This window comes from Vombatus ursinus, unplaced genomic scaffold (genome assembly GCF_900497805.2).
Source record: "Vombatus ursinus unplaced genomic scaffold, bare-nosed wombat genome assembly UNPS02014924.1, whole genome shotgun sequence".
Classification (NCBI taxonomy): domain Eukaryota; kingdom Metazoa; phylum Chordata; class Mammalia; order Diprotodontia; family Vombatidae; genus Vombatus; species Vombatus ursinus.
The window spans coordinates 5,106,173-5,120,743 of NW_020954702.1; the positions used below are offsets into that span (position 1 = coordinate 5,106,173).

Consider the following 14,571-nt stretch of genomic DNA (forward strand, 5'->3'; position numbering starts at 1 on the left):
CTACTGATGAGATTATGGAAGGGGACATAGTAAAGAGAAAGACATTCCAGATATGGATGTCATTAATGAAAGAGGAAAGTGTTCTGCTTGCAAATATATGGTGGGAAGAATGACAAGGAAGGGTGTTATAAACCAAACTTTAAACGAATAAAGTGACCTTTTAAGCTGCAGAATGCATTTTATCAACTTACAATACTCACTAACTAAACCCCATAAAGCCACAGAACATTTCCACTGGCTAAAGTTTTATAGCTTCTACTTTATAAAAATATATTCAGCATTATAAGTTATGTTTAAGTGATCTCAACATGCTTGCTGAGGGCTGGAAAATGGTTTATTTGCAGTTGTAAACAATTCAACAGTTATGTTAGATCTAAAATGTCTAGCACTTTCACAATTCAAAAAAATACTCACGGCTCCATAACGAATAGGAAAGGCGACAATTTACTCTTCGGTAAAACTGCTTGTTGATAGGCCAGAGGACAAGGGTGAACAGCTGGATGAAGTTAATGATAAGCCCACTTACAACAAAAACAAACCCAATGAGCAGGTGTACAACAAACTGAGTCTTCAGAAATGCAAGTAGGCCCATGGTAGTCACTTAGTAGTGGATGCAGGGTCCTTCACTTAGCACAGATGTCCTGAAAAGAAGAGGAAAAATGTTGTAGTGATGTTTTCCAAGGCATCACGATGACAACAATAACAGATAACTACTAAAACGAGTAGCTCACATTTATACAGAATGACTACTAATACTAGTAGTTCACATTTATATACTTTATAATTCGTTCATAAAGCACTTTCCTCGCAACAACCTAATGAAAAGTAACTACTTAAGCTTCTTATTTTACAATTGAGTAAACAAGTTCAGAGAAATTAAGCAATAATGAAATAAGCAATGAGGGTCAGAGAAATTAAGCAATTATACACATGATGATGGCTAATAAATCATAGTCTGGACCAGAACCCAGGTCTTTTTATACTGAAAGGCTAGTGTGTAAACAATGAAAAAATTTAAAGGGCTCTCATTTATTGCCTTAACTCACTTTAGGACAATGCTCCTGAACCATCAGGTTCTTTTAAAAAATTATTATAGACTCAATAATAAAACATAAACACAATCAATTAAGTATCTTTTGCGGCTACTACATACTGCAGACACAATATGGCTTAGTAGATAGAGAGCTGGCCTTGGAGCCAGGAAGATGGTTCACGTCCTGCCTCTGATATATATTGGCTGTGTGATGGTCAGCAAGTCACTTGGAGGGCACTAAAACGCTAATGCTTTAAGTTGAAGAGAAAGTGTTGACCTACACGGGTAAAGGAAGTCCCAATACCAATGAAATCACAGGTCTAGTCCCTGTCCTTATCCCCTGCAGATACCTGCACTTCAAGAATTTTAATGAATAAAGATATCTACTTGTCAGTTATTTCCTCTCTGAAGTTTGGCTTCTGACTTCATCATTCAAATGAAACTGCTGTCTCCAAAGTTATTAACAATCTCTTAATTATCTCTATCCTCATCTTCCTTGATCTCTCTGTAGCCTGCAACATTATTATCCTCTTCTCTCTGACGCTCTCTTCCTCTCCAGATTTCTATGATGGTGCTCCCTCCTGATTCTTCTCCTACCTATCTGACTACTCCTTATTTTCCTTTGGTGGTCTTTATTCAGGTCATACCCACTAACCATGGATGCTCCTAACCCTCTGTCCTAGGCCCTCTTCCCTTGGTCCTCTATACTATTTCACTTGGTGAACTTATCAGCTCCCAATTATCATCTCTAAGCAGATGATACTCAGAATGATTTGTCCAGCTCTAACCTCTTTCCTGATCTCCAGACTTATATCCCCAGCTGCCCTATTGGACATTTTTGTCCCATAGAAATGTTAAATTCAACTTACTCAAAACTGAACTTAACTTTACTCCTAAACCCTCCCTTCTTCTCAGCTTCCCTATCATCATGGCACGTACTACCATCCAGTCACCCAGTCTTACAACCTGTGTCATCCTTCATTTCTCACTTTCTCTCATGCAACCCTCCCCATATGCAGCTAAGCTGCCAAGTCCTGTCAATTCTACCTTTGTAACATCTCTTATTTATAACCACTTCTCTCACCCTGTTAGATGTTTAGCCAAGAGCCCTGACCATCAATCCAGAGTCTCTTCCCTTCATTTTATGTGTGTGTATGTGTGTGTATCCCCACTACTACCAGCCCCCAAAATCTGTCTTGTACTTTTGTATAGGACTCTGAATCATAGATGGTTTTTCTTTTTTTTTTAAAAGAAATTTTTTCTTTTTAAAAATTTATTTCTAGTAAAGACCTCATTGTTTACGTACAAAGTTTTTTTTTTAACTAAAAAAATGTTGCACTGCTACAGTCATCTAGTTTACTATTTTACTCCCAGCACCAAAGAGTTTTGTGATAACTGGTTAATATTCCAACTCTGGACATAATGATGATATATATTTGTTTTAAAGTCTGAAAGTACAAATCTACCCTCACTAACTTGTGTTTATCCATATCCATATCCAAATTCATTATGATTTTAACCAGTTCTTCATATTTTGACTCATATTATATTAACTGTGTAAACTAATTTGGGGTATATTATCATACTAACTATATTGATTCAGCTCCTTCCAGAAATATTCCATTTCAATTTAACAAATATTTATTCAGTGCCTATAATATGAGTGAGGAATTGTGCTAGGTGCTAGGGACACAAATAGAAATGCAAAATAGTACCTGCTCTCAAAGGTCATACATTCTAATTAAAGGAAAATATATAGAAGGTTCAGCTTAAGGGTGGATCAAAAGGTGAAGAGCCAGGTATTGAAATCTTTGAGACCTTCCTCATAGGACAATGACCCAGGTGCCCATAGAGAACTACCACTGAGATCTAGATAGGATCTTTATGGAGTGAAAAACAAGTCAAGTCAAGAAGCATTTATGTGTCAAGCACTGTACTAAAAGCTAAGAATATACATTTTTTAAAAAGGCAAAGTCCTTGCTGTTCTTAAGGAACTCAGAATCTCATGGGGTAGGCAACATGTAAACAACTATATATAAATAAAATATATACAGGATGAGTTAAAGATAATCTTGGAGGTAAGGCACTAAGATTAGGGGGTACTGAGAAAGTTTTCCTGTAGAAGGTGGGATTTTGGCTAAGACTTGAAGAAAGTCAAGGACCCTCGGAGGTAAAGACAAGAAGGAAGAAAACCCCAGGGACAGGGAGGGGACAGCCAGTGAAAATGTCCAGAGTGAAAAGACATAATTTCATATTTGAAGAACATCAAAGAGGGTAGTGTCATGGAACTGCAAAGTACGTATGGAGGAGTAAGGTACAAAAAGGGTGAAAGGTAGCAAGGGAACAGCTCATGTAGGGCTACATAAGCCAAACAGAGGATTTTATGTTTGATCCAGTGGCATTAGGGAGTCACCAGAGTTGACTGAAAGGTGGGGGGGGGGGGATGACACATGATTATGTATCATGGTCAGACTTGCAGATGAATTTGATAGCTGAGGGGGAAGATGGACTGAAATGGTGAGAGACTTGAGGTAGGTGGACCGAACAGAAAGAAGGCTATAGTAATAATCCAGGTGCAAGGTGATGAGGGCCTGCACTAGGGTGATGGAAGTTTCAGAGGAGAGAAGAAGGCATGTACAAGAGACATTATAAACACAGAATCAACATGACTTGGCAACTGAGGAGGTAAGAGTGAAGAATAAAGGATGGCACCTAAGTTGCAACCTAGGTGGCTAGAAGGATGATGGTACATGACACAATAACAGGGTGGCTCATAAGAGGTAGGGGTTTGGACATAAAGAAAATGAGTTCAGTTTTGGAAAGGTCTTTGGGTCATCCAGTTCATGATATCCAAAAGACTGTTAGAGATGCAAGTCTTAAGGTCAGGAAAGAGGTTAGGGCTAGACATACAGATCTGAGTATCATCTTCATAGAGCTGACAGTTGAATCCATGGGAACTGATGAGCTTACCAAGCAAAATAATATAGAGGGAGAACAGAAGTGGACCTAGGACAGAGCCTCATAGTTAATGTGTACAACCTAAATGAAGATCCATCAAAGGATACTGAGGAGTGATCAGATAGGTAGGAAGAATGTCAGAAGAGAACAGCATCATGAAAACCTAGAGAGAAAATAGTATCAAGAACAGGGTGACTGACCATGTCAAAGGCTACAATAGTCAAGAAGGAGGAAGGCTGAGGGAAAAGCCATTAGACTAGGCAATTAAGAAACTCTTCATGATGCTGAGTGAAGTGAGCAGAACCAGGAGAACATTGTACACAGTAACAGCATGACCAACTCTGATAGATTTAGCTCTTCTCAGCAATACAATGATCTAAGACAATCCCAAAAGACTCAAGATGGAATATGCTGTCCATATCCTGAGAAAGAACTATGAAGTCTGAATGCAGACTGAAGCACACTATTTTCTCTTTTTTTATTTCTCATGGTTTTTCCTTTTGTTCTGATTCTTCTTTCACAACATGACTAATGTGGAAATATGTTTAATATAATTGTACATGTATAGCCTACAGCAGATTGCATACTGTCTTGGAGAGGAGAGAGGGGAGGGAGGAAAAAAATTTAGAACTCAAAATCTTATAAAAGTGAATGCTGAAAACTAAAAAAATAAAAATTAAACATTATAAAAAGAAACTGTTCATAACTTTGGAGAGACTAGTTTCAGATGAATGAGGTAGGAATTCAGACTGTAGAAAGTAAAGAAGAGGGGGCAAGGAAAGGATGTAGAAACAGACTGTAGATAGCCTTCTCAAGTTGTTTAGCCACAAAACGGAAGAGAGATATGGAATGATAACTAGTGGGGATGAATGGATCAGGTCAGGGATTTTTGAGAACGTGGGAGAAATGGGCATATTTGTAAACAGTAAGGAATCAGCCAGTACAAAGACAATGAAATAAATGAGAAAGTAAGGATGATAAAACAACCTGCTGGAGAAGACCAGATGGAATGAGATCCCTTGTCGACATACAGGGGTTTGCCTCAGCAAAGGAAAGGATCACCTTTTCATGTAATTCAAAGGAAAAAGGGATTGGTAAGTGTCTGGCTAGAAGAGAATCTGGAAGTGGGCAATGAAGGGTAAAAAAATCATACCTACACCTAGTCCTGGCTGAGTGTATTAGGAACCACAAAAAACCACCACCAGTGGTGAAGAGCATGGCCAGAATGCATCAAGTTCTGGCCCCAAACTATCTTTCCAGTTTCCCACATTCTGGAACCCATCCAAACTGAACTTCTCTCTGTTCCTCACACATAACACTCCATCTGATTTTGTACTGGTCATCTTACATACTTTATAATACACTCCCTCTTCACCTCCAAATCATATAATCCCTCCCTTCAAAATGCAGTTCAAGAATCATTTTCTACAAGATCCTTTCTTGATCTCACAAATACCAGGTTTCTCCTTCCCAAACTACTTTGTATTTATTCTCTTTTTATTTATTGGGCATATACTTATACATGTACTTCTTGTCCTCCCTATTAGAATATAAGCTCCTGTTGAGTTGGGATTATTTCATTCTTTGAATCTATATTCCCATTGCTTGGCATACTAGGCACTTAATAAATGTTTATTGATTGATCATTCTGGCCACTATCCTCTTGAAATTCTTCAGATCAGCTATGTCCTAAAAATATGGTGCCCAAAATGTAGCACATTACTCCTTATTTCCTATGGTCTAAATGATACGCCTCTCAAAGGAGCCAAAGAATTGGCATTGCTGGCTACCACATTAACTGCTGGATCCAAAACTTCAAAATTCTTTTCAAATGAACTGCTAGTATAACCGTAACTACTGAACTTGTTAATTTTTTTTAACCTAAGTATAGGATTTTACAATTCTCTCTATTGAGGTTTTTTAATTGGTTAGGTTCTTTTAGTAAAACAATGAACAGATATAGCATGTATGTAACTAGTAGTAGCCTTTGATTTTAATGTATATAATTAGTATCCTTTAATGACACTTTAAAATGTTTTTATTTTTGTAGCTTTCATCCCTTCCTTAAGAAAGCTAAGAACACTTAAACCTAACAATTAGTTTCTTAAAGCTGACAAGATAATGTCCCATTAATGGCCTCATAATTAAGTTTCCACAGATACACTCTGCTTTTAGCTGACAGATTTGCACTTGATCCAGTGATATGCATCACAAATCTCAAAAGGTGCTTCTCTATAATAGATCTGATAGTCTAATTCTTCCAAAGGTGGCTCTGGATCAGCTATAGCAAAGTGGAAGACATCCCCAATTTCTTTCCTTACTTTAACATCAAGTTCCTTTAATTCCTCAGTATTGGCAAGATTGTTGTTCACCATATTATCCTGAGAAGCATGGTAAGGTCACTCTTACTTTTCCCTTCCTTACTATCTTCCCTAGTATGATAACTGAACCCAGGGTCACTCATGCTGTATCTATAATAATGATATGGTCTCTAGTTCTATCAGCCTGGGGTCCTTTCCTGATATGAAGTAGGCAGCTGCAAATTTTGCTAATGCAGGGGCATACAGAACATCCATACCATCTATCTTCATTCTTATAACCTTTATTCTTTGTAGTAGTCAGTGCTGGCTGCTGCTGTCTATAGATGTTCCCATTCCATATTGATTATTCTCACAAATAAAAATACAAAGTAATTTCCACAAAGCTGTCATATTGTAAGCTTCAAATATCTGGCCGTTATTAGCAGTACCATCTCTGAACAAAGTCAAACAGATCTCGTCTTTTGCAGCGTACTTACAGGCCAGGCCAATACCAGCTCCCAGAGCTACCTGAACTGCAACAATGCCATTGCTACTATCAGAAGTTCTTGGTATACATATGCATCGATCCTCCTTTTCCTTTAGCATAATGTCCTCTTTGTCCGGAAACTCTTCCAGAATTTCTCCAATGGTAGGTCCATAAGTATAGGTAAAGCCAGGAGTCAACAGACTGTCATCACAGGATCTGAAGGATTTATATCAGCCTCAAGCCCCACACAAGCTTCCTGACCATTATACAAGTGGCAGAAACCATGGATGATCTTTCACTTATACAAATAGTCTGCTTTCAATTGCATTCCACAGTCTGCATTGCGTTATAGTAGTTGAGGCTTTATACTACTTGAGGCTCTCCTCTCTTGTGAGAACTTTTGTGTCAGGAGAGCCCTCTTCAGGTTGATGAAGATAACATGTCAATATCAAACGATACATCATTTGCAAAGTTATGGCTGCCAATGACACTCTTCCAGTTGGTTTCTAGATGACTTTCATCATCATGGTGGAAACCACAGGTAGCATCTACTTCATGAAGCAGTAGCCCAAGGTGGAGGGACTGAAGGGCACAGTGTTCTGAGTATCCTTTGGAAGCTTGCAGCTAATGTGTCTTTCCCCAGGAGTGAGGGTTGGGAAGGGAGAGAATCCTCTCTATTGGATTTTATATTATTCACTGAACCTGTCAAGATTTTTTAGATCCTCATTCTGTCATCCATTAGCTTTTTTTCACCTGTGAGTCATCCACAGATTTGTGAAGGGTGCTAAACGTTAAGAAGCTACAATAATTTTAATAACCAATAACCAAAGTCTGAGACTTTTTAAGTGTGTGCTTGCACCTGGCCATAAAGCACAGTGAATGAAATAAGGGAGAATGGCTAGTCACTACTGGAAAAACAAATCAAAAGACAATAATTTTTTATAACTTTTTAATAATGAATATATGTTTCTCATATTTATGTAACTACACATTCATGCAAAGCAGACAATGACTCAATCCTGAGAAGAACTGAAGTAATGCTACTTGCCTCTTTTACTCTACTACCTAAGTATTAGGGGCTGTGCCAGATCTGACTTTAGGGAGGTGGGACTATAGCAGCATCGATAGCCAGGGGCAATCAGCAAAACTTTATCATTCCACCTTTGTTTTTTGGCTTCATCATTCACAGACTACAATAATCATTAATTTGGAAATGATAATGTTAAAAATTTCATCATTAATTGAATCCTCAGGCCTTATATCTTTTTAAAATAAGTTTTAATTGATGTTGGTTTTTCACATCATCACAGTTATCCTAAATATCCTTCCCCTAATCCTCCCAGAGAGCTGTCTCATAACATGATTTTTTGGTGTGTAGTTCTTTTCATTTCCATCATTGTAGTCATCACGCATATTGTTTTCTTGGTTCTATGTACCACATAGCTCTTTCCATGTTTCTCTGCATTCCTCACATTCATCATTTCATACAGTAATATTCCATTACATTCATGTACCAAAATTTGTTTAGCCATTCTACAATTGATGGACATCCATTGATGGGTTTCCAATTCTTTGAAATTTGTGCTATGACAGCACTTTGTCCTGCTATAAATATTTTGGTGTATGCAGAGACTTTCTCCCTATCAGTGGCTTCATTAGGGTATAAGGCCCATGACATTATGGAATATCTGGGCCAAAGGGTATGGACATTTCAGTCACTTTATATGCATAATTCCAAATTGCTTTCCAAAATGGTCACAGCTCCATCAGCAATGTCTTGCTGTGCCAATCATTCCACAACCCCTCCAATGTTAAATAATAATCTTTTCTCTCATCTTTGCAAATTTGTAGAATGTGAGGTGAAACCTTAGGGTTATTTCGATTTGCATTTCTCTTGTTATTAGTGATTTGGAGCATTATTTCATGAGATTGTGAATACTTTGCAATTCTTCTTTGTTCATATTCTTTGACCACTTATCTGCTGGGGAATGGCTTTTAGTCATAACATATCTATTTATTTATTGTTTAGATATATTGGATATGAAACCCTTACCAGAGAAATTCATTACAAAGATTTTCCCCCCATTCTTCCATTTCCCTTCTTATCCTAGGTACATTAATTTTGTCTGTGCAGAAGCTTTGCAGGTTCATACAATCAGTTATCCATTTTATCTTTTGTAATTACTTTACATTTCTTGTTTAGTTAAGAATACATCACCTACCCATAGGTATGAGTCATATAATCTGATTCTCTTCTCATTTGTCTTTATATAATGATCTGGGAAATTAAGGTCATGTATCTATTTAGAATGTTTTGTGGCATACAATGGAAGGTATTGGTCTAAGTGTAATTTTTCTATCACTTTTAAATTTATTCTAAAAGACTGACCTCTCAAGATCTAGCTCAATTCTACATAGAATGCAAAACTAAGCCCTTCGAGATTTAATGGTATGACACATTGTATAAATAGCTACAACCATTAGTACCTTCTTTGAGGAGAAAGAATGGTTTCTCCTTGGCTATCAGCTATACTTCTTTTCCAAATAGCTAGATCAAAATACGTCAGTTTCATAAGAAAGCAAAATTTAGCTACTTTGCCAATTATTAAGATGAAAAACTGAATGGTAAAGGAGAACTAGCTAATGATTTATAGTCTTTATATAGCTCTTTAGCTATACTAAAAAATACTAAAATGTCATATAAACTTTAAAAGAGAAAAAGATGAAATGTTGGAACAAATTCTAATATATGAATTCTATTTTTTTTTAAAGAGAACACATAAGGGGATGGAGACAACTGAAAGACCTATAGCTTTAGTCAACAAAATATATTCTAATCCTAAGTTATGACATATATTCAGGTTAGTGTTTAATAGCTCAACTTTCCTTCATCCCTGTAAGCCTAAGCACAGAAGTTAACTAGAATAAATGCAGAATGAATACAAAATGAGAATCCTCAAACCTGTGCCACCGACCTCTTACACAAGATGCTGAGGAAGGTAACTATTTACTTATCTTTGTTCTTCACTAGATATATACCATTTGTTGCTGGACCTGCTACTACTTATCCCTTCTCAACACCTCCTGAATCTGTCCCTTCTTCAGGAATAACTTTTGTTTAGTTAGGGTCTGACCAATGTACCACAGTGGAATGCATATTGGAGCACAGGCTAAGAAGACCTTAGGATCTATACCTGACCTTGCCATGAACAAGCTGAGTGATCCTGAACCAGCAGTTAGTTTCTTTAGGCCCCTTTTTAAGCAGTCATGGTGCAATGGAAAGAGAGTTGGAGTTGGAGACAAAGGACTTGAATTTAATTCCTGACTCTGCCACTTACTCAATACGTGACTTGAGGTAAGTCACTTAACCTTTAGAAACCTTAGTTTCCTCATCGATAAAATAAGAAGGTTAGATTCAGTGGACTCTGAGGTCCCTTTTCCAGCTCTAAATCTATGATCTCATGTTATAGAAAGGTAAACTGAGCAAAACTCAGCAACTAATTATTTATGGGGGGCAAAGAAGACTCTATACAATATATGGGAGAGCAGGAAAGGAGAAGAAAGTATAGGACGGAGTATCTGGAGACTTTCATGTTCAGAGGGTAAAAGGCAGATGATGATGATTCAGCAAAGGAAACTGAAGGTGGGTTAGAGAGGTAGATATTCTCCTCAGTGATGCTATATGACTATGAATTATAGAACACCCAGATACTCAATAAATCAAAACTGTAGATGAGGCATTACTGATTAATAAGTCTATTCCCTCAACCTAATCTCACAGAGCAAAACATGATGTCAAAGGCAGATGCCTTTATATGCTCTATTTGGCATTTTGTTTCCTTTCAAGGTAGAGGGGGAAGAGATGGTAGAGAATGGAATATTTTATATAAGTAGTGCATATGTATACATATATATACACATATATATGTGTGTATATAAAAGTAAGACACTTTGCAAATTGGTCAGACTAAGCGGTAGAAAATTTCCTGTTAGGAATTTGTCAATTTGAAAGTTGGAGACAAAAGTGGGTAGTTCGGAAACATCAATTTTGTTTTTAGATATGATCTTATTAAACAGTGAGTCATTTCTAAAATCTGTCTTTCCAGTGTGCGTAAAATGATTTCCAAACTTTAAATTAATATTTAAATGTTAGTCATCATTATCGCTATTAGCTTCAAAGAGTAGCAGTGATGAAACCATCACTTGTATCCTGAAAATCAAGTTCTTGCCCAAGACTCAGTAATCTTAACAATGCTTTCTCAATTTATTCTGGCAGTATAATTTGGTCCCACATGATTCATCAGAAACAGAATAATAGTTATCTATCTAACAAATCTTAGAAGATTTTCTGACAGTCAGCCAGTTAATAAAAATTTATCAAGTGTCTGTTATGTGCCAGGCACTGTGCTATGCCACATCTTAGATACATCCCTTGGAAAGACAGAAGCCCTCTTTTCTGTTATCACATCAACAAATAGCTGCATTAATGTCTTTCAGCCAAGAATCACCAGCAATTACTACCTAGCTCTGATTCTTACTGGATTTGACAGGATCTATATATCTGCATTATTGTCACTATGAAACAAGCAACTGTTTCTTTCTTAAAGCATCCAGGTCTCTTGTCCTTTGGATGAGCCTCAAAAGTGTTTCTAAGCTCCAAATGTTCAATAATTCTTCCCTTTTTCCTATGAAACTTTCTTCTATTTTTAAAACTTGACAAGTACTTAGATTCCCCTTTGGAGCTTATATGGATCACTTCACTTCACTGGATCTCCGTTTTCTCATATGTAATACAAGAAGTTGGACCTGATGATCTCCATGGCCCCATCTGACCTTGCCATTCTGTGCTTAGAAAAAGAATCAGGTATTAAGAGTTGGGGATATCTGGAATACAGGAAAGAATAAAACCGGGGTAGTTATTCAGTATACAGAAGACACTATTTTTTTATTCACAGAATGGGTAGTTCTGTTTTGATTCAGGAGAAGACAGAAACAGGAGGACACAAGACTATACTAAAGTAGGAAGTAGAAGGAAAGGGAAATAATTATATCACATAATAGATGCACACAAATTTTTTAAACATAGAGGAAAAGGAGGAGAGGCAGGGAAGGTAAGCCTTCCACTTTCATCTGAACAAGATAAAAAAAGATTGAACATCAATACACAGACCCACATTCACACACATAAATATTACAGTATACAAATACATTCAACTAAAGGGAAAATGGGAGGAGGCAGAGAGGTATTTATAGAGCCCCTACTATTATATAAGTGCCAATCTGTGCTAATGAAATTGAGGTTAATAGAGGTTAAGTGACTTATCCAGGGTCACACAGTTAAGTGTCTGAGGTAAGATATGAACTTGGATATTCCTGACTTCAAATCCAGTGCTAAATACACTGCACCACTAGCTGCCTCTAAGGGGCAAAGACAAGGGTAGGGGAAAGAAGTGTTTAAAAGGAGGGGCAGAATATGTAGAGGAATACTCAGAAGCCAAACAAACTCCAATGTCAGAGAGAAAACTACTAAAGAGGGATTAAAATAAAAGTATGAGTAAAAACCTAGGACGTGGTGAGAGAGGGAGACGGGGAGGTGAGGACAAGTGGCAGAGAAGAATGGCAACAGGTAAAGATAGGCCATTTAATTTCTAGATCACAAGAGTTAGGTAACCTCTCTCTCTTTTACCTCTGTCTTATTTGTCAAGTAGCAGGTAGAAGCAAAGAAAGGAAAAAGTTACAAGGCAGGACGGAAGGAAATAAACAATCATGATCATGAACATAAAAGGAATAAACACTCATAAAAAGAAGAAGATAACAGAATGGATTAGCAAAAAAGAATTTACAATATGCTCTTTATAAAAATATGCTTGAAACAAAGATTTATATAAAGTTAAAATGAGGGGCTAAAACACACACAATTGCAGAGGGAAACAGAGATAGAAATACTGAACTATAAGATAGACCTGAATAAAAAGTGTTTAAGAATAAAGAGGAAATGGAGAACTTGTCTGGTAGAAGAGGCAAGAATGCTTTAAGAGTTGCCTCGAACTCTTTTCCTCCAAACTGAGAGATATCAGTGGACATAGTTATCACTGATGAGTATATTATTCTCTTGGTTCTGCATATTCCACATAAAGTTTTGTATCTCTGTATTTTTCATATTTGTAATTTCTAATAGCATAGTAATTTCCATTTCATTAATATGCCACAGTCTCTTCAGCCATTACCTCAATTAATAGAAGCATGAGTTGTTTGCAATTTTTTGTATTGTCAATAGTGCTGCTAGGAATACTCTTCTACAAAAATGTCAGGTTTTTTTTCTTGTGAATAATATCCTTAGAGCATATTTTAGGCATAGGAATGACAGATCAAAGGACATGAACAGTTTTACAATTCTAGGAAAACCAATGAACATGAGCACATACACATACCAATGGTGTAATAGCACACTTATTCTCCCCTAGCTGTGCCAGATCTGAATTTGAATATTTTAAACCATGTTTTCTAATGTAATGAGCATAAGGTATTATTTCAGAAGCAATTCAAATATCATGAAGTTAACAGTCAAGATCACACAGATTTTAGCAGCTTCCACATTAAAGGAGCAGAGGGCTTGGAATACGATATTCAGGAAGGCAAAGGAAAAAGGATTACAACCAAGAATAACCTACCCGGCAAAACTAAATATACCCTTAAGGGGGAGAGGGAATGGATATTTAATGAAATAGAAGACTTTCAAGCATTCCTAATGAAAAGATAAGAACTAAATAGAAAATTTCCCATTCAAATCAAAGACTTCAGAGAAGCATAAGAAAGTAAACATGAAAGAGTAATCACAAGAGACTCAACAGGGGCAGCTAGGTGGTGCAGTGGATAGAGCACTGGCCCTGGAGTCAGGAGGACCTGAGTTCAAATCTGGCCTCAGAAACTTGACAATTACTACCTGTGTGACCCTGGGCAAGTCACTTAACCCCACTGCCTAGACCAATAAAAAGAGAGAGAGAGAGAGAGACTCAATAAAGATAAACTGTTTATATTCCTATATATGTATACTTATATTCACATATATAATATATATGTATATATATTCCTATTCCACCTTGGAGGATGATACATGTAACTTCTAAGAAATTTACCATTATTAGAGCAATTAAAAGGAGTCTACAGAGACAAAGGGCATGAGCCTGAATCAGTTATGTTGGGATAATCTCAAAAAAAGTGAAGAGGTGAGAAAGAGGGATGCATTGGGAGAAGGGGGAAGGTAGAAATAAAATGTGGAAAATTTTCTCACATAAAAGAAGCATGCAAAGAGGAATTTTTATAGTGGAAGGGAAAATGAGAGAGGGGTGGGCAATTCTCTCCTCTCTCTCACCTTACTCTCACCAGAATTGGTTCAAAAGGGAAGAATGTATATATCCACACTTGGTGGAGTATAGAAAACTATCTTACCCAATAGGGAAATAGGAGAGGAAGGTAAGAAAAGATATGGGGGCAGAGGGAGGAATGATAAAAGAGAAACTAGATTAAGGGAGGTAGTGGTCAGAAGCAAAACAGAATTCTGAGGGAGGACAGGATAAAGAGAGAGAGAGAAGGATAAACAAAAGAAAATAGAACAGAGGAAAATGCACAGCTAATGATCATAACTGTGAATATGAAGGGGGTGAGCTCACCCATAAAACAGAAGCAGATAGCAGAACGGATTAGAAAACAGAATCCAACAATATACTGTTTGCAAGAGACACACTTGAAATAGAGACATATAGAGCTGAAATAAAAGACTAAAGCAGAATCTA

General features: G+C 37.0%; 1 protein-coding gene and 1 pseudogene across 4 annotated transcripts in view; both read right to left on the minus strand.

The window, feature by feature from the left end:
* AGPAT3 (1-acylglycerol-3-phosphate O-acyltransferase 3) overlaps positions 1 to 14,571 on the minus strand; it is a 163,590-nt gene that overhangs the window by 40,188 nt on the left and 108,831 nt on the right. For all 4 annotated transcript variants that reach the window (XM_027843615.1, XM_027843613.1, XM_027843614.1 and 1 more), the window contains one exon: positions 415 to 641. In XM_027843615.1, the coding sequence (XP_027699416.1) occupies positions 415 to 592 (178 nt within the window). In that variant the 5' untranslated portion in view covers positions 593 to 641. The remainder of the gene's footprint in view (positions 1 to 414; positions 642 to 14,571) is intronic.
* LOC114029275 overlaps positions 6,163 to 14,571 on the minus strand; it is a 59,446-nt pseudogene continuing 51,037 nt past the window's right edge.